A 27,147-nucleotide genomic window follows, 5' to 3' on the forward strand; every position below is an offset into this window, starting at 1 on the left:
TGCTCCTTCCTCCTCCTCTCCATCGCCCTCTAGTGGCCGACCTGTGTAAGTTCTGGAACGGTGGCTGTGCCCAGGGAGCTAAGTGCAGTCAGAAGGGGGAGAAGGTGAGCTGTGCCTGCCCTCAGGGACACTCTGGAGACGGCTTCATCTGTCGGCCAGTAGACCCTTGCTCCGTCGATGACAACGGGGGTTGCCACGAGCACGCCACCTGCACCATGACTGGGCCGGTAAGGGGTCAGCCACGGGGTGCCATGGGTACTACAGTGGTTGCTATGGTAACTTATTAGCGTACCGCCAATAGTCCTAGCATGTCAGCTATTTGTCTGCTTTAAATATGAATTCATCTTTGTGTGTGTGTGTTGTGTGTGTGTGTGTGTGTGTGTGTGTGTGTCTGTCTACAGGGAAAGAAGAAGTGTGTGTGTAAGGATAACTACATCGGGGATGGTGTGACGTGTGAGGTGAAGGAGCTTCTTGTGAACCGTTGTCTCCAGGAGAACGGGCAGTGCCACTCTGACGCCCAGTGTACCGACCTTCACTACGAGGGTACGCCATGCACGCACACACATACTGTACACTCCTTGTATAGGAGTTTCATTGAAAGTCTGCATAAGAATACATAGGATATATATACAGTATAGCTCTTTTCCAAGACCCAAATGCACACATGTGGTGTGTGATATGCTGTGATGTTTACATCTTCTATCTTTGGTGCCCCCCCCCTCCCACCAGACAGCACAGTCGGTGTGTTCCACTTCCGGTCCAACAAGGGACAGTACAAGCTGAACTATACATCGGCCCAGGAGGCCTGCACAGGAGAGGGGGGAACCATCGCCACGTACACACAGCTCTCCTACGCACAGCAGGTGAGCACACACACATTAACACACACCAGAAAAGATACACTAACACCTTTACCCACACATACATACATACATATACACACACACACACACACAGACTGACAAACACCTACTATGCTACCCCTCTATCTCCAGGCTGGGCTCAACCTGTGTGCGGCTAGCTGGCTGGACCAGGCCAGAGTGGCCTACCCCACCACCTACTCCAACCCCAAGTGTGGCTTTGGTCACGTGGGCATCGTAGACTACGGCTTACGCAACAACCTCAGTGAGACCTGGGACACCTTCTGCTACAGGGTCAAGGGTAAGAGGGGAAAAGGAGAGGAGGGAATAATTGAGAGGGGAGGGAAAGAGGGAGAGAGAGACAGCCCTCTTTATGTGTGAAAAATGTGTTTTCTAAGGTGTTTCATAAGGTGTGTGTGTCCCCCTCCAGAGGTGAAATGTGAATGTAAAGCAGGTTATATAGGAGATGGATACTCCTGCACTGGAAACCTCCTGCAGGTTCTCACTGAGAAGCCCACCTTCTCCAACTTCCTCTCTGTGAGTATCTAAATGGTATCATTCTATTCAGGTTTCGATTTACTGTATGTTCACTCACAGTGGTTTGTTACTGATCCGGTGTCGTTTTTACCTGCAGCAAATCCTGAACTACTCCCAGATGTCCGTGTCAGGAAAACAGTTTATGATGCGCCTCAGTAACCTGACCATCCAGTCCACTCTGTTTGTACCTGATAATACCGGACTGTACCAGAACCAGGTACAAGAACACCCTGTCAGACACACTGACATGCATTATGATGCACACCCGAACATGTGTATGCACTGTCTCACACACAACCCTGTACATTACCACCAGAGGCATCATGCCCATAGAGATTTGTCCTGTTTAAATATCCAAAATAATAATAATAATAAAATAAAAATGTTAGTTACAACCGTAGAACACGTGACCACGCCAGCCCAGGACCTCCACATCCGGCTTCCTCACCTGCGGGATCGTCTGACACCAGTCACCTGGACAGCTGATGAAACTGGGGGTTTGCACAACCGAAAGATTTCCGCATAAACTGTCAGAAACCGTCTTGGGGAAGCTCATCTGAGTGCTCGTCGTCCTCACCAGGGTCTTGACCTGACTGCAGTTCGGCGTCGTAACCGACTTCAGTGGGCAAATGCTCACCTTTCGATGGCCACTGGCACGCTGGGGAAGTGTGATCTTCAGGGATGAATCCCGGTTTCAATTGTACAGGGCAGATGGCAGACAGCGTGTATGGCATCGCGTGGCTTGCTGATGTCAACATTGTGAACAGTGCCCCATAGTGGAGGTGGGGTTTTGGTATGGGCAGGCACAAGCTACAGATGAACACAATTGCATTTTATCGATGGCAATTTAAATGCACAGACATACCGTGACGAGATCCTTAGGCCCATTGCCGCCGCCATCACCTCATGTTTCAGCATGATCATGCACGGCCCCATGTTGCAAGGATCTGTACACAATTCCTGGAAGCTGAAAATGTCCCAGTTCTTCCATGGCCTGCATACTCACCAGACACTCACCAGACAGACATCGAGCATGTTTGGGATGCTCTGGATCGACGTGTACGACAGCGTGTTCCAGTTCCCGCAAATCCGAGTAGCTAGCTTGTCTAATTATCTTAGTTGGTAGACTTTAGAAAAGCAAGCAATTACTAAATACACAATTAGACTCACGTTCCTTTCAATCTTTTACCCAGATTTTTGCAGAGAAGCATTTTTTTGATAAAAATATAACCACAGGAGGTTGGTGGCACCTTCATTGGGGAGGACCGGCTCAGGGTAATGGCTGGAGGTGAATAAGTGGAATGCTGTCAAATACATCAAACACATTGTTTCCCACGTTAGCGGAGACTGCATTATTGGTAAACGCTGCATGTCGGCCCAATCGGAAATGACCAATCTGTACCGCTTCAGTGATCCAGATTGAATAGAGTCCTTACTCAGACTTATATGAACATGCATATGTATACATGTGTACACTCACTCTCCTGTGTTGTATCGCCCAGACACTGACCCACAGGGACATGGAGTACCACCTCTCAGAGGGCCGGGCCTTGGCCCTGAAAGACCTGACCAACGGCAGCCGTATCCGCACCCGGCTGGGCCAAAGCCTCGTTGTCCTGGGTATCGTTGACTTCCTCAACCCCAAGGCCCTGGTGAGACATGGAGCTACAGTACTTGTACACATCAACCCTGTACTTACTGTACTTTGTTCATTCACTCACTGTACCACACTCAGGTTCTCTGTCGTTTTTCAGTCCCCGTTATATGAATGTATTATATGTTTCCCTGGTTAACCAGGTCTCCTAGATTGGACTAAGATGTTTGAGAAAATGTGAAAATTAGCTACTGAACCAGCCTCATAGACCACATATTATAGAATAGTTCACCACTGAAAATAAAGTTTCACCTCATGATTGTAGTCTGTGAGCTCAAACTGGTCCCATCCTGATCTCTCTCTGTAGAGTTCCTCCCGTTATATCAACGACCGCTTCATCGTCGACTCCGACATCCTGGCATCCAATGGGATCATCCATGTGCTGCAGGGACCCCTCAAAGCCCCACCCCCTTGGATAGTGGTGAGATTATTACATCATTTTCTGTTTATTTTCTCTCCTTGATCTCTGACGAGATGTTGCTAAACTACTGGTCCTTGATCAGATTTATAGTTTAAGATTCGGACTGATTCAAATTGTGAGAACCGATCATAAATCAGTTGGTAAGGTCAGGTATTGGTGGACTCCTGTGTCTGACTTCTGACCCTATCTGTGACTGGTCCCCCAGCTCCACGCAGGTCACAAGGCAGGGATGGGGATTGGAGTTGTGCTGCTGATCACGCTGATGGCTGGGGCTGGGTTCGTAGGCTACCACTTCTACACCCACAAGACCAAACCGTTCCAGTTCCACTACTTTAAGGTGAGTGTGTTGGTTGAATGTCTTGAATGTTGTGCAACAATGACTTTTTGTCTCATTGCAGGCAAAGCTATTTACTGATATTCTGTTTGTTCAGAAGCTAACGCACAATAAAACATGGGGAACCTCGAACTTGATAATTGACCTTTGCCCTCTTTTGCAGGAAGAGGACGAGACGCCTCCAGACTGCAACCCTGCCATCTGCAACCCCAACATTGTTAACCCCACTTATGACTCCGCCCCTGCCACAAGTGAACCAGTTCCATCTGAGCTCCCTGTAAGTGACCCCACCCTATTTTACTTGTATACCAACCACCATCGAGAAAATATGTGTGCATGAATACGAATGCCATTGAACAATTCATGGTGAAGTGGCCCCTTTGCTCTAGGGGTGATACCATAACTCCAGATGACATATGTGTTTTAACAGGAGGAGGACAAACACCAGGTGGTAGAGGGTGGCCCGTATGACCTGCTCCAGGACTGCTGAGAGAGACACACACACGTCACAGTCCTCACTCTCCCTCTGATAAAGCTGTGAGGAGTGCTGCTACATGTTGTACACATGTTGACCAGTGGAGGGCAGCACTGTGGGACTTCTAAGAGCACAATTCAATCTGAACTTCAGCACTACAGAAATGTTTTCCGATTGCACCGACATATGAAGCATTTACCATGAATGCGGGAACATTAGCGCTATTTAAATTTAACGGCAAACTTCCACGACACAGCTTGAATCGAGCCCGAAGACTATCCTCCTCAGACAGAGTTGGACAGTGCCCTAGGAAGGACAAACAGGGCTCAGGCTCCCACAAAACAACCTCACTATGGACTCATTCTCAGTGCCTTGTCTAGTAATGTGGCCAGTCTTCCTGTGGCATAATCGTGAAAGAAATATTATACAGATTTTTTGGGGGGGTTAATTCATATACAAAATAAGTATTTTAAGTCTCTGTCAAAAAAGGTTTACCCACAATTTCAAATCTTTAATAGTATGAAACGGAGATAACCAGATGCAACTGTCTTTGTTGATAAAACATTTGAAGCAATGCTTGAGCAAATCTTTCCATTCATCCAAACAACACACTCAAGAAAACTTTTAACCACAGCCAAATATACATATCAACCGAACTCTCAATGTCAAATTATGAAGCAAAGCGTAAGAGTGAAGGGCTCTGGCGTTAGGATCTCGCCCCATAAGCATGGGTTTACAGGTTTGAACTCTGGGGCACGGTTGCCTACTGAGGACTCTGCAGGTCAGTGAGTCAAGGCCACTTGGAGTGGCTGCCACATAAAGGTGACATTGGCAGAAGGGTGTGATAACATAAGCAGAAGGGGGCAAATACTTGGGGTTCCCTCTGTGATACAGACAGCAAAGAGCAGTGCTTATGGGGATACTCCTGTAAGTGGGCACGTCCTCTATAAATGAAAATAAATGTAAAAACGAAGTGCCCACCTTTCCCCCAGGAGTTTCTTCATAGGAGGGGACCCCAGGGATTCACCCCCATGACATCTACCAGCCTTCCAACCATTACCGAGTGTCAACACAGCCACTCAGGAGCTGACCCTTTAACCCCATCCTTAAATTGGTGAGATCCTTACCAGAGAGCCACTGGCTCTTTCACACTGTACATTTGTCATGAATAAATTGCAGAAACAAAGAGCACCACATATTGGTCATTAGTCTCTGTTCCTATAGAAACGATCAGCCCAGGTCAAATCACTAAAATAACTGAACCCACAAATCTAAAAACGGGGGTTGAAGCTCCAAGCCACAGTCCCTTTGTTGTTGTTGTTGACCTTTAACATAACATGCAGACCTGTTAGTTTACCTGGTATTGACAAGCACACCTTTTCAACTAGATTTGACAAAATCGAAAGTCTAGTTTCTGACGAGCACTGAACATTTGTCTTTTTTCCATCTGTAGTTTGTCAAATCTAAGTGTTCAGTTTCAATATACAGCTAAGATTTTTATTTTTTAAAACACGGACCAGTAAAAAGTACTTTTACATTTTAGTCACACAATCTGTACCGCCTCAGGGCGCTATTCAGTCTATCGCTAAGGGCTTGGAATTTCTCCTTAAGAGCCCAGTAATTTTGCAGCAGTGCTTTAACCTAATACACTAAGCTTAAGTAATACTACGTGTCAAATATACACAGATGTGGAATATAAAGATTTCTTAGGAGCAGTTATGCATTTTAAGCTGTTAAAAAATTTTTTTTTTTCATTTTGACGTTAGAAATCTGTGGTTTGCTGTTCAAAGGCAAAAGGTTTAGCAGGACAAAGCTTTCAGAATACAGTATTCTTGACGATGTCGCTATACAGTTTCTCGTGGTCGGGTATAGATATCATTACATGGAATCACTTGACAACTTCAAATTTTAAAAAAAAAGTTCTGATGCGGTCCATGAAAGGGTTCACGGAGGTACAATAACTGCACCCAGCCTGAATATCATATTAAAGATATAGCACAAGATTAAAACTGTTGGACAACCGTTAAAATGGATGAATGCATTCCCAGAATTCAGATAAAGTGTTCCCTGAAGAACAGATGGCAAAGCTCAAAAACAGCTCATAACAAAGCACCACTGTACTGTGATGCCAGGGACTCGCCCGTAGGCATGTCTGAAGACTCATCCATAGGTGGACCTGAGAATATGGTGACGGAAGGAGGCACAGAGAAAATAGACGCTTTTGCTTGTGTATGTGCAATATATGGGTGTGTGTGAGTGAGTGAGTGAGTGAGTGAGTGATGAGAACTGACTGAATACAAGGCCACGGTGGTGGTCTCTGAGTCACAGAGCTGGTCGGATTGGTAGTTACTGTAGAAAGAGCTGGTCGGATTGTTAGTTACTGTAGAAACACCTGAGATTTACATGTAGGTAACACCCCTTCTCTCCGCCCTCCATCCCGAGACAAGGGGCAACAACAAGAACGTAACAGGAAGTCCCACGGCAGCAGTCCCACATCACTTCCTCTTCTTAGGGCTCTTGTCAGCATCCCGTCTACTCTCCTCAGAATTCTCCCTCCCTGCTTTGAGACTGGAGGCCGAGGCATTTTTCGCTGCTGGCTGGGCCTTAGCCTTCTTGGCCTTGGGTTCGGCCGGAGTGGGTTTAGCCTTTCGGCCCCCCAGGACCCCGGAGAGCAGGGTTTTGAAGAGCCAGATGGTGGCGACAGTGGCCAGGAGGGACCAGAGCACCAGGTGGCCAGGTAGAGTCTGAACGTGGCCCCGTACCTTCTTCAGAGCCTGGGCCAGAGGAGAGTCAGGACTGGGCTGAATCGGGAACGTCTCCTGCACACAAAGTTAATATGTAAGCACATGTACATACACAACAAAGACACGTAAGAGTGTGAGTGTTGTTGGTATGCGTGTCTGAGAAATCAGACTTGGTACACCAGGCCATACAGCACACACACACACACCACACACACACCACACACACACCACACACACACAAGCAAAGGGGAGCGTGAATTCCATATAGCCAATACAGCACCACATCTGGAGTTGGAGGGGCAATCACCACAAGCCACAGTACTGATATTATTAGCACAACACAAAGTTACAACGTAACCCAGTTGAGCAAAAAGGCTTTGCTACCTTGAGTCCATGCTGGTTGAGCATGCCCTCTAGGGTAGGGTCACCCAGCTGCACTGCAGGATAGAACTCCTCTGAATAGTCTCTTCTCCACCACTCTTTAGGACCAGACCTGACAGGGAAGACAACCAATACACCACTCGTTACCATAGGAACATTTGATTTCTGTCTAGTTGAATCGAGTGGCTTCATCGAATTCTGACAAATAGAATACTGTACATTTTGTGTGCATTTTATGAATAACATCACTTAATATAGTGAATATTTAAGTTCACTTGTATATCTTAACTGATTTTATGAATGAATAATCTAAGGAATTCATGGGTTAACCATTAGCACTCTCTCCCCAGTACACCCACTGCTGAAGTGGAAGCCGTAGGCTGCTCACCAGTCCTGTGCGGTCTGGGTGAACCAGTACTGGTAGAGGCTGGCTCGGAGGTAGACCGGGGGGGCCTGGCTGAATGGGTATTGGGCTGAGTCTGTCTGGATCAGTCTCACCACTGGGACACAGGGAGAGATAGAGAGTCATGTGTGAGAAACGTAGTGCAGCATGCAGGTGAGTGGTCATCTGAGTGTTGCTGATATTTCTCCTTTGTTGGAAGGTCAATGATCTACAATGTGTGAGTAAATCACGCCCACCTGGGCCCGTATTCCTAAAGCGTCTCAGAGTAGGAGTGCTGATCTAGGGTCAGTTTTGCCTTTAATATCATTATCTTATTGATTACATAGACAGGAGGGGGAGCTGATCCTAGAAAAGGCCACAGGCCTAAAAACACCCATTAAGAGCCAAAATAAAAGTAGCCTGCCAGATGCCACCTGCGCTTTCCTCATATTAAAACAAAGACGTCTGTGCTCTACACTTTAATTGAAAAAATAGAAGTCATTATCACAGAGTACATACCATCCTTATTGCCCTGCAGTAGGCAGTGCACTAGGCTTGTGAACCAGGGGCTCTGTTCGGCCAGTCCCTGGGCTGCCTGGCTCATCTGCCAGTCTAACCGTGGCTGGTGGGGGGCCACCACTGGAGGGGCCACGCCCACATTTCCCGGCTTGTACATGAACTCTATCTCCTAGGAGGGCCAATTGGGAAAGGTGCATTGAAACACGATACACCTTTCGCAGAACTATATAAGATTGTTTTACTTTATAAAAGTCAAGTAGTTGAGGAAGATCATGTGATTGAGGACATTCCATGTCTAATATTGTGAAATCTGAGAAAAAACAAAACCTTTCAGCCAAAACTATTATTTTGGTCCCCGCTCTCTTACCGTCCAGGTATTCTTGTCCATGCTGCCCTCGAGGACGACCTCTGACCTCCCGCCCACCCTGCTGTCCAGGCTGTAGGCACTGACCAGTCTATAGCGCTCCACTAGGCTGTAGGCCTGTCTCACCTCCGGGAGGATCTTACTGCTGTACACCTGCTCCATGGACGAGTAGGGCACCTGGGGACAACACCATGACCAATCAGAGAGAATCTTATAAACAGTGCCAACTCCAACAGACAAATTAGGTAGATTTATGCTGTCTTCATTAAAATGATTCACAATCAGAAGGCTTGTGTGTGACTCACCACACTGATAGCAAACACGGCGACTGCAGCAGAGACAATGACAGCCCATTGGACAAGACCCCAGAGCTTCCAGAGACACCCTCTAACACACACACACCTGGGGGAGGAACACAGATCTGAGATCAGTGGACATTAAACGCAAAACAAGGATGACTCACGCTGCAACGGGGCAGACCACTGTTCTGGGGGTCGGCAAATGCAGTGGAACTAGATCTACAGTTGAAGTCGGAAATTTACATACACCTCAGCCAAATACATTTAAACTCAGTTTTTTTTACAATTCCTGACATTTAATCCCAATGTCCTGTCTCAGGTCAGTTAGGATCACCACTTTATTTTAAGAATGTGAAATACCAGAATAATAGTAGAGAGAATTATTTATTTCATCACATTCCCAGTGGGTCAGAAGTTTACATACTCTCCATTAGTATTTGGTAGCATTTCCTTTAAATTGTTTAACTTGGGTCAAATGTTTTGGGTAGCCTTCCACAATAAGTTGGGTGAATTCCGGCCCATTCCTCCTGATAGAGCTGGTGTAACTGAGTCAGGTTTGTAGGCCTCCTTGTTCGCACACGCTTTTTCAGTTCTGCCCATAAATGTTCTATAGGATTGAGTTCAGGGCTTTGTGATGGCACCTCCAATACCTTGACTTTGTTGCCCTTAAGCCATCTTGTCACAACTTTGGAAGTATGCTTGGGGTCATTGTCCATTTGCGACCAAGCTTTAACTTCCTGACTGAATTCTTGAGATGTTGCTTCAATATCCATCCATAATTTTCCTACCTCATGAAGCCATATTTTGTGAAGTACACCAGTCCCTCCTGCAGCAAAGCACCCCCACAACATGATGCTGCCACCCCAATGGTCATTATGCTTCATGGACATTTCTCCAAAAAGTATGATCTTTGTCCCCCATGTGCAGTTGCAAACCGTAGTCCGGCTTTTTAATGGCTGTTTTGGAGCAGTGGCTTCTTCTTTGCTGAGTGGCCTTTCAGGTTATGTCGATACAGGACTCGTTTTACTGTAGATATAGATGCTTTTGTACCCGTTTCCTCCAGCATCTTCACATCTCCTTTGCTGTTGTTCTGGGATTGATTTACACTTATAGCACCAAAGTACGTTCATCTTTAGGAGACAAAACGCGTCTCCTTCCTGAGCGGTATGACAGCTATGTGGTCCCATGGTGTTTATACTTGCGTACTATTCTTTGTACAGATGAACGTGGTACCTTCAGGCATTTGGAAATTGCTCCCAAGCATGAACTAGACTTGTGGAGGTCTACAATTTATTTTCTGAGGTCTTGGTTGATTTGTTTTGATTTTCCCATGATGTCAAGCAAAGAGGCACTGAGTTTGAAGGTAGGCCTTGAAATACATCGACAGGTACACCTCCAATTGACTCAAATTATGTCAATTAGCCTATCAGAAGCTTCTAAAGCCATGGCATCATTTTCTGGAATTTTCCAAGCTGTTTAAAAGGCACAGTCAACTTAGTGTATGTAAACTTCTGACCCACTGGAATTGTGATAGTGAATTATAAGTGAAATGATCTGTCTGTAAACAATTGTTAGAAACATTACTTGTGTCATATACAAAGACTTGCCAAAAACGATAGTTGGTTAACAAGAAATGTGTGGAGTGGTTGAAAAACGAGATTTAATGACTATAAATAAATAATATTATATAATCAACTTCTGACTTCAACTGTCTTTCACAATTGAAAAACTCCTGGTCCTAAGATTTACCATCTTTGAATCGCAAACTTTATTACAGATACTGTTTTAGTATGATATAGCCTACTCACCCAAGCATGGCTGCCACCACCTCCCAGGTGAGAGAGAGAACTCCTACCCAGATAGTGGGTCCTGTCACAAGCTTCAACCAATTGCCAAACTGCTGCTGGGTGAAGGCTACAAAACAGGACAAATACATGAAACAAAATCACTTAACTATTAACATAACAATGTATTAACATAACAATTATTGATTGACATCCATCAGGAAATAAAATAAAGCAACACTACCGAGTCACTAGGTATACAGTAATATATAGATGTTATACCTAGTGACTCGGTAGGTTACAGTAATATATAGATGTTAACCTACAGAGTCACTAGGTATACAGTATTACAGTGCCTTCGGAAAGTCTTCAAACCCCTTGACTTTGTCCTTATTTTGTTACATTGCAGCCTTATTCTAAAATGGATTAACTATACCCCATAATGACAAAGTGAAAAAAGGTTCTATATTTTTTTGCAGTATTAAAAGTAAAAAAACTGAAATACCTTATTTAGGTAAGTATTCAGACTCTTTGCTATGAGACTCGAAATTGAGTTCAGGTGCGTCCTGTTTCCATTGATCATCCTTGAGCTGTTTCTACAACTTTATTGGAGTCCACCTGTGGTAAATTCTAATTATTTGGAAAGGCTCCAAAAAATGTCTACAGCATTGAAGGTCCCCAAGAACACAGTGGCCTCCATCATTCATAAATGGAAGAAGTTTGGAACCACCATGACTCTTCCTAGAGCTGGCCGCCCAGCCAAACTGAGCAATCGGGGGAGAAAGGCCTTGGTCGGGGAGGTGACCAAGAACCAGATGGTCACTCAGAGAGCTCCAGAGTTCATCTGTGGAAATGGGAGAACCTTCCAGAAGGACAACCATCTCTGCAGCACTCCACCAATCAGGCATTTATGGTAGTGGCCAGACGGAAACCACTCCGCAGTAAAAGGCACATGACAGCCTGCTTGGAGGTTGCCAAAAGGCACCTAAAGACTCTCAGATCATGAGAAACAAGATTATCTGGTCTGATGAAACCAAGATTGAACTCTTTGGCCTGAAGCATGGTGGTAGCAGCATCATGCTGTGGGGATGTTTTTCAGTGGCAGGGACTGGGAGACTAGTCAGGATAGAGGCAAATATGAACAGAGCAAAGTGCTGAGAGATCATTGATAAAAACCTACATTTGCCCAAAAAAATCTTAAAACCTGTTTTTGCTTTGTCATTATGGGATAGTGTGTCGATTTAAAAAAAATTGCTCAATCAATTTTAGAGTAAGGCTGTAACGTAACAAAATGTGGAAGAAGTCAAGGGGATTGAATACCAAATGCACTGTTAACCTACCGGTTTTAGAGGTCATAGTCTTGGCCTCCCAGTCCATTTCCAGTGTGAAGAACACTTTAGTTCCATAGATGATGGCAGCAAATACAGCCAGAAACACCAATGACATTATGGTTTGGTGCCAGGCTGCAAAAAAACAACTTAATTAGATTAGGTACTCTTAGTATCACAGAGTCCATCATTTGTTTTTGTCCAGCTACTAAAAATGTATTTTGCAAGTTACGTTAAGGGGTTACCCTTTTAGGACATTAGGAATGTTAACTGTAGATAAACAAAATACGTCACAGAAGTACTTAAACAGGATAACACCTGATAGATCAGACCACTCTGCCTGAGAATAAAATAATGAAACACTCCCCCTTTTCCTCTCCCTGCCATCAAGACTCAAGGACACCCATCGGAACTGAACCAGTGTTTTGCTGGCATGCACTCAGCAATGCACCCCTCACTGTGCTGGCCAACTGGCAAGGCAGAATAGGAAACGAAAGGAAGCTGATCATTACTGTAACAGCCTGTGTTTTATAGTACCTTCCACCAGCTTAAAACACCATCCTGGGTGTGGATAATGCTGTTTTAGGGAGAAAGCTGGCCTGAACGTCTACTCTGGTGTTAAATGTGAGATGTGAGAGTTGCATAAGAAGAGAAGTGAGGTCATACTCTTGGCGCTCTTCTTCTTGCCGTGGCCCAGCCAGTAGCTGATATGGTCGTCGTCCAACAGGGAGAAAGTCAGAGCCAGGGAGAGGAAGGGGAGGAAGCCATAGTTCCCCACGAACATTAACTTCACCTGGTACACTGCCTGGTTATCAGTTACAGAGAGAAGTAGGTAGGTATAGTTAGATAAAGGCATCGTGCAAATTACATGTGTGGGGTCGCAATCCTGCAACACTCAAATTCCCCTTAGACATGTGTATAGTTAGGTGTCATGCATTCACCATCAAGCATACAAATGTCACACAAATGACACACACACACACACATCTAGAGCCTTATAGCAGCAGTCTGGCGATTCCCTGGATGATAACAGACTAGACAAATTGTACTGTAGGCAGGCGTTTTTCTGAACCTCTCCTCTCTCAGCCAGACCTCAACACTTGATAGCGATTTAGGCGGCAGGTGGAAACATTGAAAACAAACTGGAAGCCTGTATATCAGTGTGTTCAATCCTTTCTTAGACATTTTACACACTCATGTTTAGCAGCTGCTGGTGTAACCACACACACACACACACCTGAATGTAGAAGGCTGCCAGTCTGAGGTGGCGGATGGGGGCGAAGTAGAGGGGGGGCACAGCGATCTCGGTCACCAACAGACCGACAGTCCCCAGCTTCAGGTACCAGTCTGGCAGCTGCTGGATGAACCAGGACCAGGGCAGGGGGATGCCTTGGGCCTCAAACATGTGTTTCACCGCTGGGAAGAGGGAGGGGTTTGATGGGGTGACAGAGGGGAGGGAGGATATGAGACATGGATGAGTAAAGATTGACCCATAACACTGCACCTCACACCTTTTTTGAAATCACGTTTTTAAATCGCTGACACTTTTCCTGAACTGCGACTGATGTGTAGTGAGGCTCCAGGCATCATCATTACCATCATGGAAGTTAATGAGAATACTGCCGCTGGGTGAGGTACACACCCCTTACATGATGCACACTTTACAATCATAGCCAAGCACACGCACTCCTTTCTCATTGCCTTTATTAATAAATCTACAAGCATGAGTAATGTTATCATTGCTCAACCAGTCTTCACATTACTCGTACCATTGAACATAGACTCCCAATTAGTTGCGATCCAGAAGCTGTTGGGACACTGGCCTGACATTGGGATCAGGAGTCCCAATTTCAGCCCAACGTCCCAACAGACTCCCATTTAGTTGCAGTCCCGAAGATACACTAAACAAACATATAAACGCAATGTAAAGTGGGTCCCATGTTTCATGAGCTGAAATAAAAAGATCCCATACATTTTCCATACACACAAAATGCTTTTCTACCAAATTTTCTGCACAAATTTGTTTACATCCCTGTTAGTGAGCATTTCTCCTTTGCCAAGATAATCCATCCACCTGACAGGTGGCACATCAAGAAGCTGACTAAACAGTATGATTACACAGGTGCACCTTGTGCTGGGCACAAGAAACAACCACACACAAAAAAAAGTCCACCAGAGCCGTTGTTAGAGCCGCCCACCAGAGCCATCGCTGATTGAATGTTAATTTCTCTACCATAAGGTCATAATGTCATTTTAGAGAATTTGTCAGTACTCCATCCGGCCTCACAACCCGCAGACCACGTGTAACCACGCCAGCCCAGGACCTCCACATCCGGCTTCTTCACCTACAGGATCGTGTGAGACCACGAATAAATAAAAACAGTATGGGGATGAGGTAGGTAAATTGGGTGGGCTATTTACCGATGGACTATGTACAGCTGCAGCGATTGGTTAGCTGCTCAGATAGCAGATGTTTAAAGTTGGTGAGGGAGATGAAAGGGCTTGCAAAAAAAAAATCGCTGAAGTTGGAGACTTATGGGGAAAAACTCATTCTGACTGGCTGACTCATTGCGGAGTCATGTGCAATCCATAGATTAATAGGCCTAATGAATTTATTTATTAAATCGACTGATTTCCATATATAAACTAACTCCGTAAAAATCATTGAAATTGTTGCGTTTATATTTTTGGTACAGTATACATTGAACAGTACAGTTGTGTCATAAGAGGTTCCCCTGTCTCACCGGTGAGCCCCCACCAGCTGGGGCAGTGGCTGGCTAGCTTGGCGACACCGGAACCAAAGGTGAGGCGGAACAGGAGCCAGCGCACCAGCCAGAAGGTCACGGCGTCATGCTGACGGAATGCCGAGCGCCACCGCAGGAGGTTGAGCGGCGCGACGAGCACGGTCAGGAAGCCCGCCTCCAACAGCAGACTGTCCCTATGGAAGGGAATCAAACGAGACATTAATAATCAAATACCGCTCTCATTGGGGAAAAAAATCCCAAGTCCTCCTCACATCATAACTATAAATGTATACGGCACTAAAATCACTCCAACAACCCAAAATCTCAGGTCTCAAAGAAATGACAAAGTTGATAAATAAATAAAATCAATAGATTACATTTCACTTGAAATTCCTGCACCAGAAGGCTACATGAAATTCCTGCTCAAAACAGTGGAATACAGTACATATTCACTAAGCTTCAAATCCAATGACACTGCCTTCCAGGGAATCAGTTAGCCTAGTAGAAGCAATGTCCGTTAGAGCCAGAGGCAAAACATACTGGTAGCTGTGCATCTTAAAACCGGTTGTAGGTTGGCATTCTCTTCATGCAGAACCAAATGCTGTGCGTTAGTGGATAGCCAGCTAACTATAAACAGTTCAGACACACCCACCCCTACTACTTATAAAAACACAACCAGGCAACTATTTATTATCTATTTACTACTCCATGCAACTGCCGTGGAAACCAAAGCCTTGCACAGGCCCAGTCCTGGCCATTCTGACACCCTAGGCGAGACAAAAACAAACTCCGACCACCCTATACCCCCACAAAACTAGAATAGTCCCTGTAAGCAAAATGACGTTGAAAATACATCTTTATCAGAGGTGGAAAAATTCAGACTTTTTAGGCCTTTGTTTGTCCCGATTCCTGTTACAAATAAATGTGTTTAGGATATGGTGTTCGCTAACATGTCAGCGCATTTTTTTATTTGATTGGGCACCATTTACATTCAGCTGTTTGACTGGAGAAACGTGCGTGATGTAAAAAGTGTCTGCCTCAATACATTTCCATACTCTTCCTACCGTAGGCTAGATCTGCTACGTGATTTTTTTGTTGTTAGATTATTTTTTTCATAGACAGAAAGTTGGTGGATGCATCTCTCCAACAGCACCCTGGAGAGGCACGCTGGGAATGGACAAAGCAAGACATTTTCCACCCCGGCCTTCGACAAAGTGGGAACTGCTTATCACAGGGTGGCACCAGAGCTCAGCTAAAACTCCCATAAGCCACTGGTTGAAAGAAACTGTCATTGTTTTTGGGAAGAATTATGTGAGGTTTTATGTGTTGTTTAAAAGGTATGCCTTGGTCAGTTTAGCCCTTGTCAATCTACTGCCATAGGCAGCCGCCTAATCATGTCTAATGGGCAGCCCGGCCCTGGCCTTACGCCATCTTGCTTTGAGTTTGAGTTTATTTTTTATTTTTACAAGGAGAGTGCACATTAATCAACATTTCAGTAAAAGTGCCGGTTTTAGCCAGCCGGCTAATTTTCAACCGCAGTCCCTGGGCAGGTTATTAAAAACAATTACAATATAGACAATAGCAGCATAGAACAAGCAAGACATAGCAACATAGGACAAGCAAGACATAGCATACAGACAGAGCAACATAGGACAAGCAAGACATAGCATACAGACAGAGCAACATAGGACAAGCAAGACATAGCATACAGAGCAACATAGGACAAGCAAGACGTAGCATACAGACAGAGCAACATAGGACAAGCAAGACGTAGCATACAGACAGAGCAACATAGGACAAGCAAGACGTAGCATACAGACAGAGCAACATAAAACAAAAAGCAGCAAGACAAAATTCATAAAAGCAACAAAGTGTTTCCACACCTCACAAGCTACAGACAACAGACAACATGGAAAGCGGCAACACACAGCTAGGGACCATGTTCACAAATCTGATTGACCTTTAGCAATGTCTTCAAGCATTTTGTGAAAGTGTGATATGTGGTGCAGTTATGTGTGTTTGATGGCAGTGTATTCCAGACATGGGAAGCTCTCACAGAGAATGCAGATTTACTAAAGGTGCTTTTCCTTAGGGGAACTATACAGTCACCTCTCATGGCAGACCTTGTGGATCTGCTGCCATATGTCTGGGTTTTCTGTTTAAAAAAAATATTGAGTGGAGGGGGAGCCAGGCCATTAAGGATCTTGAATACAAGACATGCGTCGGTGTATTGCACAAGATTTTCCCAACTCAAGAGCTCATGCTTTCTAAGGATGTGACAATGATGATGGCTATTGGGCTTCCTATCAAGCACTTTGAGAGCCTGTTTGTAGACAGACTGAATAGGTTTTAATGTTGTACAGCAAGCTTGGGCCCAACTAGTCAAGCAGTATGTTAAGTGGGGGAGTATCATAGATTTGAAGTACAGTTTTGCTACCTCTGTAGTCAAACAATTCCGTATAAATCGGAAATTAGCTAGGTTGAATTTGGTTATTTGAATTACCTTTTTCACATGCTTTTTAAAAGAGAGGTTGGAATCAAGTATGATGCCAAGGTACTTAAAATCGGATACCACCTGGAGCTTCTCCCCTGACACATAGACATCTGGCTCAGTAGTACGCCATCTTGCTTTGCTACAACCAGATATCAGTAAATGTGTTGCAATTCTAGCACATCTCCAAGCTTAGCTAAAAGTCAATAACTCTAAAACCATATTACATGTGTGATAGATGTCCTTCAATGCAAAGTCTGCTTACCTCTATAAAATATGCACGATGTCAAAGACTGATACATATGCACAAACACTTTCAACAACCGTTCTAGTCGCAAGATAGACAACCGGTGCACTGTACGGTAGCTTGTAATATGTAATAAACACAGAATTATGAGGAGTGGATAGTGAATTTGACTGGCAAATGGTTCCAATAGCAGTTTCTTGTCTGACACTGATGCTCTTGCAATAAAACCCATGCCTGATAACAAAATTACATCACACAGACCCAGTAGACATTGTGTTCAGCAATAACACTTTAGTAAACAAATTTATTTTCGTTTCAAAGTCTGAGCTTTGCAGCCTGTTACGCTCTATCAATTCAGCTCATATGAGAATCCAGAACAGATCACTTACCACTGAAAACGCAGAAAGTCTTGACCCACCTGTCAAGAGTAAATGATATTGATTAATTTACCGTATCATTAAATTTACTGTACAGTATCTAACCAAACCAGTGGCAGACAGACAGACAACCACCCCCGCCCACCGACCTGACAGAGGGAGAGGTAGAGGGCCCAGAGGCAGAAGAACACCAGGCTGTCTCGGAGGGGCTCCAGTAGGGCTGCTCCCAGGGCTAAGAGCGCCCCCGCCAGGCAGAGCAGCTCCATTGCCTGCTGGGCGTCCAGGTCCAGACCCAGCCGGGGCCCCAGCCACAGCAGGGAGGGGTGGGCATGTATCTGCTCCAACACTGGCCTGGAGCCGTTCACACGGGGCTCCACCAGGCGCACAGGCAGGACCCCCTCATTGCCATAGAGACCTGGCCACCGAGACAAAGAGCAGGGATGGATAAACAAAACAGTGAGGAAGGGGGGGTTGTGTGTATTGAGAATGGGGTTAATGAATAGAGGTCATGTTCACATACTTAAAGTAAGTGGGTTTAAGGTACCCTGCTAAATAGTTCAAAGGTCATGTATGTGAAAACAAGGTACTTGTTTTATCTGTGCTGTCTGCCTATTCAGTCAAATGGAACATATGAAGGAAAGGTAGAGCTTAGAAGCTTTCATTGCTTATGGGTTGAGCCAAGATTGTGATCAACTGATTGGAATGTGGCATTAATGCGTGGAATAACTTTTTAATAAAAAAACTGAAAGCATACAGCTAGTTTTACTACAGTTAATTGGAATCTAGTGTATTTAGTGTACATTTGAGACGACAGGTGAAGCTGATAGACCAGAAGTGCCACTTCGACATACCTGGCACACAGAGTGGACCAACTGAAAGTATGCTCACATTTGGAATTAGAAGCAGAGAAATAAAGTAAAACACAAACACTAAATTGTGCAATGATGACTTCATGTTCAATGCATCTCATCTTGCCAGCACTTGTCAAATGAGATGTGTTATTTCAGTTAGTCACTTTACAGACTGGCAGCAGGTGGCCTATGGAGTGGATTGCAAGCAATGGACATGTACATATTTTGCCCTTGGTAAAATGTGTTTTGTATTGGATATTTGATTTTCTCATCAAGAGCTATTGAAACAAGCATACCATGACTATGAAGATAATACTATCTAAATCAGGGGTGGACGGAGAAAAGTCCACACTTGAATTTTTCATAATAAGATTTCAATCTTCAATAGCTCTTACACAAAGCGTTCCATGACTATGAAAATGATAAATTCTATATTATAAACTCGGCGGATTGAGCCCCGAATGCTGATTGGCTAAAAAGCCATGGCATATCGGACCGTATACAACAGGTATGACATTTTCTTTTACTATTCTAATTACATTGGTAACCAGTTTATAATAGCAATAAGGCACCTCAGGGGTTTGTGGTATATGGTCAATATACCACAGCAACTGGCTGTATCAAGGCACTCCGCATTGCGTCGTGCCTAAGAACAGCCCTTAGCCGTGGTATACAGGACATATACCACACCTTCTCGGGACTTATTGCTTAAATCGGGGGAGGATGGACATGTTTGTTTGTGTAAAGAAAAGTACAAACACTACACCTTGTATTCCAAAACGCCTGAAACCAACAAGGCGGGAGTGTATGATGATTACAATTTGGCGGCGTCTAGTCAGAAATCCTGCCTAAGATGTATTCCAAAACGCCTGAAACCAACAAGGCGTAGCGTTTGCACCTTTCTTTACAATCGCAGTGAAATCCACGGAATGTTCCACACAGGAACAGCCGACGACAATACCGCACCGAATAGATGACGAGCTGTGAAGGATTCCAAGGGTAAATATAATTGACACACACACTAAATGCTGAGTTGATTAGCAGGTGGACCTAATCACTAGTGTAGCAGCCTGAGTGAATGGGGCTGTCCATTAATCACCCTCCTCCCACCCCAACAACCTGTTATTTAACAGAAAGAAATATTGAAGACTAAACGTAAAAAAATAAATCTATAGAAAAATTATTAAATGTATCCATCCTCCCCCAATTATGAATAAATAATTGTCATAGTCATAGCGTGCTTTGTGTAAAAGCTATTGAAGAATTAAATCCCCCTGGTAAAGAAAATCTAAATGTCTTTAAAAAGAATAAGAAGTGGATTTTTGTCAATCCTCCCCGATTCAGAATTGTTCATAATAATGGAATGTTTGGTTCAATAGCTATTGAGGAGACAAAACCGAATAACAACCAAAGATTCAATATAAAAATGTATTTTACCTTGGTACATTTCACATACAATTTGCATAATAAGATGGCTGCAGGATAAAGTAAAGTGGTGTGATGACAGTAATGGCAAATCAACATGACTACAAGTTCGTATTTAGACTGGGAAAACGTGAAAATGCTACTACAAGTCAGATCTATTGTATACTGTTTGGGGTCTGAGCCAAGCTCGAATACTGGATTGATGACGGGTTATTCCCAACGCACTCAGCGCTTGCAGGAAGCTTCAGTGTGCACATTCTGGGGGAAATCCTAACCCTCAAACAGACACACAGCCATAAAAAAGGCACCGACAACGACCATTGTAAAGAAAACATCCACTTGCCCCAAGCAAATATCTAAACGGGCATCTGTCAAATAATGGCCAGTGCTGTCAGGACGTGGCCATAGCATGTAAGGCCACATCACTTCTATTGCTGCCAATTTGCCACACTCTCCTTTATAAAGCCAGCCTGCCCTAGCCTCATACGAACTTGTGAGCTCGCGAGATCAGGATGGTTCGTACCACCCTACATTCATGTTTGGTTCCCCTTACTACGCGTAGTGCCATTCTATAACAAGCCATTCACCTAGACAACTAGTTCATGTTTATAAATAAATACGAACACATCAATGTAGATCTGTGTACGTAAAGTATCAAACAATAGTCTACTGAATATACACTCGAAAGACATTCTCCTTTTCTAGGCCTAAGCTATAGTGGTGGTGCAGGAGTTGTAACACTAGCAAAGGCAATGAACCTAGCTTAACACGTGGAAATTGTCATTAGGTCGCCCGATCAGTCCAACAACACAGGCTAGTTCAGAAAGTAGTCATTTCATCCCCAGTGTACTTAACCGACCAGATGCAACTACATTAATCAGTTCATCATCACAAGCGAAATATTTGGAAAAAAGTGGGAACCACCCGACTCAACAACGCAGAGCGGAATACCTTTCAATGATCACAAACAGTCAACCAATAAATAATAAGGTTCCTTCGATTGCAATTAATAAATAGATGTCAAATAGATAAATGTTGTTTTACCTGGTATCTGAACATAGAGGGATGCAAAAGCAAACATGTAAATAATTGCCATACTCCATAAAAACATATGACGCGGTAATCTGGTTTCCCCCATGTTTACGGCTTGGCGTTCCTGCTAAATATAAAACTATTTCCTACTTCTTTTAACACAGCACGAACAAATAACCACTGCTGTGCAATTCATCCAGGACGGTAAAAAAAAAATTAAGTGGATGGTGCAGAAGGCGTGGTTCTTTGTCTTCTTCTCTTCTGTGGAATTTATATCGCGGTTGGCAACCAAATTTCAACTCCATTACCGCCACCAACTGGACTGGAGTGTGGACCAGAGACAGCGAAGGTCTCTAAATCCTACCCAATAATCTCGTTTTCCTATGGAAAGGAAATACATCATTAAAAAGTACATCCCCTGAAGATTTCCCCAGCAGTTCACTTAATCCTTGCTCTTCAGCCCCATTACACCTCAAATCTAATACAATTCGCTGCCTTTCTCTCAGATATTTCTGCCACTGAAATAGAACATGTTCCACTGTCTCCGTCTCCTCCTAACAATGATCACACATCCAAGGCGGATGTTCCGCCAGCACTTTCAATGTACTATTTAGCCTTGTGTGTCCCAGTCTCAGCTTTGTGACCACTTTCCTCCCTTCTGTCTCGGGCCAGGGAAGTGTCATTAGTTCTTTGTTGTGCAGCCAGAAGAGTTCAAGAAGCGATTAGTGAAGTAGAGCAGTGGTCCGTCAAGTGGGGCTTCAGGTTTTCAGTTGAGAAGACACAGACTGTGTTTTTTTCTAGAAAGAAGGTTGGGGAGGAAATATACTTGAATCTGTATGGAAGGAATCTGGAGAGGGTGGGAGGGGTTTAGGTTCCTGGGGTCTGGTTTGACACTCGAATGACAAAATAAAATCCTTCATCCAGTTAAAAGCCCTTCCCTCAACCCCCATATTATCCAGCTTAATATATAGGCCTTCCTTCAACATCATATCATAAGCCTTCTCTACATCAAAGAAAACAGCTACCACCACCTTCTTATTTGCCTTTCCTTACCCTTGATCTGGTGACATTAGTCTTTTACTCTCCAGAAAGTAAGTCAGTTATCATCCTTTCCATAAGTTTACATACGTGAGATGTCAACACTATCGGCCTATAGCTTGAAGGACTGGTAGGGTCTTTCCCAGGTTTACGTATTAGCACCACTAGCGCCTCTTTCCAACTTCCTGGCAGCAGTTTCCCTTCCTGCCACACCTTCTTGTAAAGGCCCAATACTTTCCCCATTGCAGCGTCACTGAGATGAGCCATCATGATGTAACACATCTCATCCTTCCCAGGAGATGTTACCCCAGCTTTAGTTAATGCTCTCTTCATGTCAGCCAACGTAAAAGGGCCATTCAATGTATCCCCCCACCATCTCTCTCTGATCCATGACCCCCGGATGCTCTCCGCTGACCCTCTCTCTCCCATGCTGCCTCTCTTCTGTCAGATTGTTTGAGCTGTGCATCATTCACAAATGCCTGGGTTAGCATCTCTGCCTTCTCCATATGCAGCAATCCCCCCACTTTTCAGCACAGAGAGATGCCAATCTCTTCTGTCCCCACTCATCCTCTTAACCATCCGGCGCCAATACTCCCTCTTAGCTGTCCTAATGACCCTCCTTACTACTGCTTGTGCTTGCTTATACTGATTCCGGTGCTGGAAATTATGGGACCTTTTCAACATTCTGAAAGCGCTGTTCCTACTCTTCGCTGCTTCTCTACACTCTTCACTCCACCAGGGGACTGCGTTACTCTTTCTCCCCCCTGTACCCATACGAATCACCTGCCTTGCTGCCCCTACTATTGTGCCTCTTAATCCATCATTGACTGTTTCAATACCTGAATTAAGATCAACCTGAGACAACTCCTGTTCACTCAACTCCTGAAACGGACCCCACTCTGCTTTACCAAATATCAATTTCCTACTGATTCTTCCTCCCTCAATCCTACAGTACACATGACAGGATAGTGATCACTACCCATGGTAGATTCCTCCAAAACCTCCCAACGACATCCGCCTGCCATTCAACTTGAGATCCAAGTAAGAACCAGAGCAGATTAATTTCCAGTTACTGGGTCAATCCTGGTTCCCCGGCCGTCATTAAGACTCACAAGCCCTTTCTCATCCAGTTTTCCCTCCAACACTAGTCAGTTTACATCAGTCCGTGACCCTCCCCATAGTGTACTATGAGCATTAAAATCCCCACACCACATTACCTGTCTTTCTTGACCTTCTACATTCCCAAGGGACAGCAACTCCAATCTCTTACACAGGTTGTGAAAGTTCACTATTACCATATTCCATCCCTCCCTCCCAACCACAATGCTACCACTACATACTACTGTTCCACTCCCTCTCCCACACACCTATATGGGTTCCCTTGCTTTATAAAGGTAACACACCCTCCTCCTCCCCCTGCCATCATATCTCTATGGACTGCAACATAACCCTGTAATACAAAATCGAGAGTAGGTTTTAGCCATGTCTCCTGGAGACATGTCACATCAGGTTTGGCTGGTAACTCCTCAATAAACGGTTTGAACTCTTGACCATTAGCCATCAAACTTCTGGCATTCCATTGAAGGATTAACGCAATAATGCAAATTAACCAATACATGATTCCTGGCTGGAATCCACCTTTTTCCACTCCACCACTACACTCCGTCCCATCCTCCTCAACTTCTAACCTCCCTACCTTTCCATGCATCTCTGCTCCAGTCACAGCTCAGCGTTGCTCAACCACCTCCACCGGATTTCCCCTCCGTTTCGTTTATCTTCGTTGAAATCTATTAACTTAGCTATATTGAATAATTGTTGTTTATCTATCCTAATTCACCAAATGTGGACAGCTTCTCAGCCCGGTGTGGTTTCTCACTTGCTATGGCCACAATAGAGCTTCACAGTGGAGGTGTCATCATACCCATAAAACCTAGCGGTCAAAGAGGGAAATGGTTCCAATTGTTTTTCCACCATTCATTTTTCCCATAGGGAATTTTATAAACACTGAAAAGTCACCTCGTCCTAAAGAGATTTACACGGTTATCAAAATGTCACGCCAGGGTAAGCCTACATGATACACAGCTCTTATTCTAAGTGTTAGAACCATTTCTTTGTTTGACCACTAGGTTTGATGGGTATTATGACTCAAACTGTGGTACTCTCTAGAGCTGCCATCTTGTAGTCCTAAAACTTGGAAATAAATAAAGCCATCCCTATGGGAAAAATGAATGGGGAATGAACAGGATTTTGGAAAACACGCAGAAAAAGGTCTGAGGTCAACACAGGATTATGATATCTTATATGTTTTGTTTTAGGAGATAAGTCAATTAACATGACATTTATGATGCGTTTATTCGCGTACCACGCACGCCCTTATGATACAAAATCATTGAGTTGTATTGAGATCACAACGTTGTATCTCTCCCACTTTGGCTTCTGTGAGTGCACGAGCACTGCCATTGAGACCATCTATCTCCATTTTGAAGTAGTCAATGTACTTCTACAAGTTGGTAAACGAACTGAAAGGGCCCTGTGTTGTTTGAACAGGTATAAAGCCTTGGTTGGCGATTTGCTGCCACTTGCAGTTATGGAATGTTTTCGGAGTAGAATTCATTGGCTGATTCCCTGATGACCTGGATGGAATTATGTGATTCTTCCTTAACTCATAGCAAGTCCCACTCAGTCCCACTACTTCAAAATGGGGAAAGTCAACACTTCCAACTCCCAAACAGGCTTTTGGGCACTAGAGTTCTCTATATAACTCTATGAATGAAACATTTTTAAAAAACAAAGCCTACACAAAAATAATGATCTTTGTATCGGGTCATTAGTTACTGTAGCCTACAAACATTTTATCATCATTCAAATAAACAAAGCGGGTAAATCTGACATTCCCCATGTGTTGTGTCGTGGTAGCTGGCTGTCTAGGACAAGTTATTCCAGGTCAACCCAAGGCTCCTGACATTTTAAGCTGTGCAGCACCTGTTTGAATGATACATTAGCATTATCTTAGTGGCACTGGTAGTTTTTCCAAGCATGCCATTGGCTTTTATAGGTAGCCAAATATTGACATATTGTGATAAAAGGAACCTTGTGTGAGATTATAGGCCAGATAAACAGAGCAGGAGGCTGAACGTCTGTCTTTTGACTGTTTAAAAATATCATGTTTTTGTTTTATGAAAGTTGCACACCCCCCCAATTCGCCGGGGAATGGCTGCTACAAGGTGTCGAAAGCGTTCCACAGAGATGCTGGCCCATGTTGACTCCATTGCTTCCCACAGTTGTGTCAAGTTGACTGGATGTCCTTTGGGTGGTGGACCATTCTTGAGACACACAGGAAACTGTTGCGTGTGGAAAAACTCAGTAATGTTGCAATTGACACAAACCGGTGCGCCTGGCACCTACTACCATAACCTGCTCAAAAGGCATTTAAATATTGTGTCTTGCCATTGAGGGTGAATGGGCACACATACACAATCCATATCCCAAGGCTTTCAAAAATCCTTCGTAAACCTGTCTCCTACCGTTGATCTACACTGATTGGTGGATTTAAGTGCCATAAGGGGTCATATCTTGCACCTGGATTCACCTGGTCAGGATGTCATGGAATGAGAAAATGTTCATTCCTACCTCCTTAAAACATGTTCCTACGTTATAATTGAATGCATGTGCAATTTACTTCAATCATAGTCTACAAACATAATTACAAGAGAAAAGTAAACATCTTTGACAAACGATATGAAGACAGAAATACAGTGTGCGACAACAGTCAGCTTTGTGTGTGACAACAGTCAGCTTTGTGTGTGTGTGTGTGCACGGGCGCGCGACACGTTCTCCTCAAACCTATTGGAACATCTTATTGTGATTGCGTCATACACCATTTCATTGTGGGCCTTTGCCTTACACAAGTCTGAAAATGAACACTGGATCAAAAAAAAAAAGTCATTGTTTATTTCGTTATGTGAAACAAAGTCAGATGTCAGTGGTTATGTTTGTGATCCAGGAATGATAAGCTGATAGTCGGGAGAAGACTGCTGGTGTGCTGATGTCACAGTTCGGGCTGCCCCATGTGACCACCCCAAAGAGGAAGAAGACCCCATTTATTTTCTGGCAGAGGAGTGGAGCACCAGAGTCCCCCTATAGATAGGGAAGAAATAAGAAAAACTTGATATATTACACTAGTGTTAAAACAATGTAACTATAACAACGTAGTGAACGTTCGCGTGCACTAGTCCAGTCGGGTATTCAACATCAACTTAGAATCATTCCTCATTTTTATGAAGACCACTCGTTCACATCAGTAGTGTTAGTTCATAGCCATTTTACAACCATTCATTGATCCAATCATCACCCAGGTCTTCACGAGTACACCTTAGAGTTAACCGTCCCACTATACATACCATGCAGGAGACAGAGCCGGCTGGGTCTGTACACAGCTGAGTGTCCGTGATGAGATCCTCACCCCAGCTCGCTCTACAAGCGGTCCTGTTGACCAGACCCAGCCTGGCCTGGTGCAGGGTGGCTCTGCTAACCTTCGCTAGGGGGAGACAAGAGAGCATATTATATATTTATATAGAGAAGGATGCTGCCTATTTATGACAATGAGTAAGAGCAAGACCGATGAAACACCGTGGATGCAGGAGGAGGAGTCCCTCAGTGATAAACCGGCCACCAACAGCACACAAGAACCTATGGTCATGAGCTTTGTTGCTGTACGTACGTGCCGAGTTGCTGGTTCCCCAGCCTGTTGTCACACAGGACCAGCTGTCATCCAGCTTAAAATCCTCATGTGGGAGGCAAACTGGAGACACTGTGTCATCTAAGTACATATCAGAGAAGAAAACCACCAGAATAAGCATC

General features: G+C 44.3%; 2 protein-coding genes and 1 long non-coding RNA gene across 3 annotated transcripts in view; 1 reads left to right on the top strand and 2 right to left on the bottom strand.

The window, feature by feature from the left end:
• LOC139378655 (stabilin 2) overlaps nucleotides 1-5,476 on the top strand; it is a 40,569-nt gene extending 35,093 nt beyond the window's left edge. The window contains exons 57-67 of the mRNA XM_071121028.1: nucleotides 34-227; nucleotides 402-543; nucleotides 730-863; nucleotides 996-1,161; nucleotides 1,291-1,397; nucleotides 1,495-1,614; nucleotides 2,900-3,049; nucleotides 3,359-3,472; nucleotides 3,678-3,809; nucleotides 3,970-4,083; nucleotides 4,237-5,476. Coding sequence (XP_070977129.1) covers nucleotides 34-227; nucleotides 402-543; nucleotides 730-863; nucleotides 996-1,161; nucleotides 1,291-1,397; nucleotides 1,495-1,614; nucleotides 2,900-3,049; nucleotides 3,359-3,472; nucleotides 3,678-3,809; nucleotides 3,970-4,083; nucleotides 4,237-4,296 — 1,433 coding nt within the window. The 3' untranslated portion in view covers nucleotides 4,297-5,476. The remainder of the gene's footprint in view (nucleotides 1-33; nucleotides 228-401; nucleotides 544-729; nucleotides 864-995; nucleotides 1,162-1,290; nucleotides 1,398-1,494; nucleotides 1,615-2,899; nucleotides 3,050-3,358; nucleotides 3,473-3,677; nucleotides 3,810-3,969; nucleotides 4,084-4,236) is intronic.
• LOC139378656 (lipase maturation factor 2-like) lies at nucleotides 4,767-21,502 on the bottom strand. Its single transcript, XM_071121029.1, has 14 exons — nucleotides 21,262-21,502; nucleotides 18,091-18,356; nucleotides 17,954-17,982; nucleotides 14,827-15,020; nucleotides 13,320-13,498; nucleotides 12,749-12,887; nucleotides 12,095-12,217; nucleotides 10,779-10,884; nucleotides 8,977-9,073; nucleotides 8,675-8,848; nucleotides 8,308-8,476; nucleotides 7,795-7,906; nucleotides 7,410-7,518; nucleotides 4,767-7,100 (listed from the first exon to the last, which is right to left on the bottom strand). The coding sequence occupies exons 1-14, from the start codon at nucleotides 21,353-21,355 to the stop codon at nucleotides 6,777-6,779; spliced, it is 2,115 nt and encodes a 704-aa protein (XP_070977130.1). The 5' UTR covers nucleotides 21,356-21,502; the 3' UTR covers nucleotides 4,767-6,776.
• Nucleotides 21,503-26,339: 4,837 nt separating this feature from the next.
• Nucleotides 26,340-27,096, bottom strand: LOC139378659 (uncharacterized). Its single transcript, XR_011628314.1, has 3 exons — nucleotides 27,008-27,096; nucleotides 26,688-26,824; nucleotides 26,340-26,424 (listed from the first exon to the last, which is right to left on the bottom strand). It is a non-coding gene; the product is annotated as an uncharacterized lncRNA (long non-coding RNA).
• Between the last annotated feature and the right edge of the window lie 51 nt (nucleotides 27,097-27,147).

This window comes from Oncorhynchus clarkii, chromosome 21 (genome assembly GCF_045791955.1).
Source record: "Oncorhynchus clarkii lewisi isolate Uvic-CL-2024 chromosome 21, UVic_Ocla_1.0, whole genome shotgun sequence".
Classification (NCBI taxonomy): domain Eukaryota; kingdom Metazoa; phylum Chordata; class Actinopteri; order Salmoniformes; family Salmonidae; genus Oncorhynchus; species Oncorhynchus clarkii.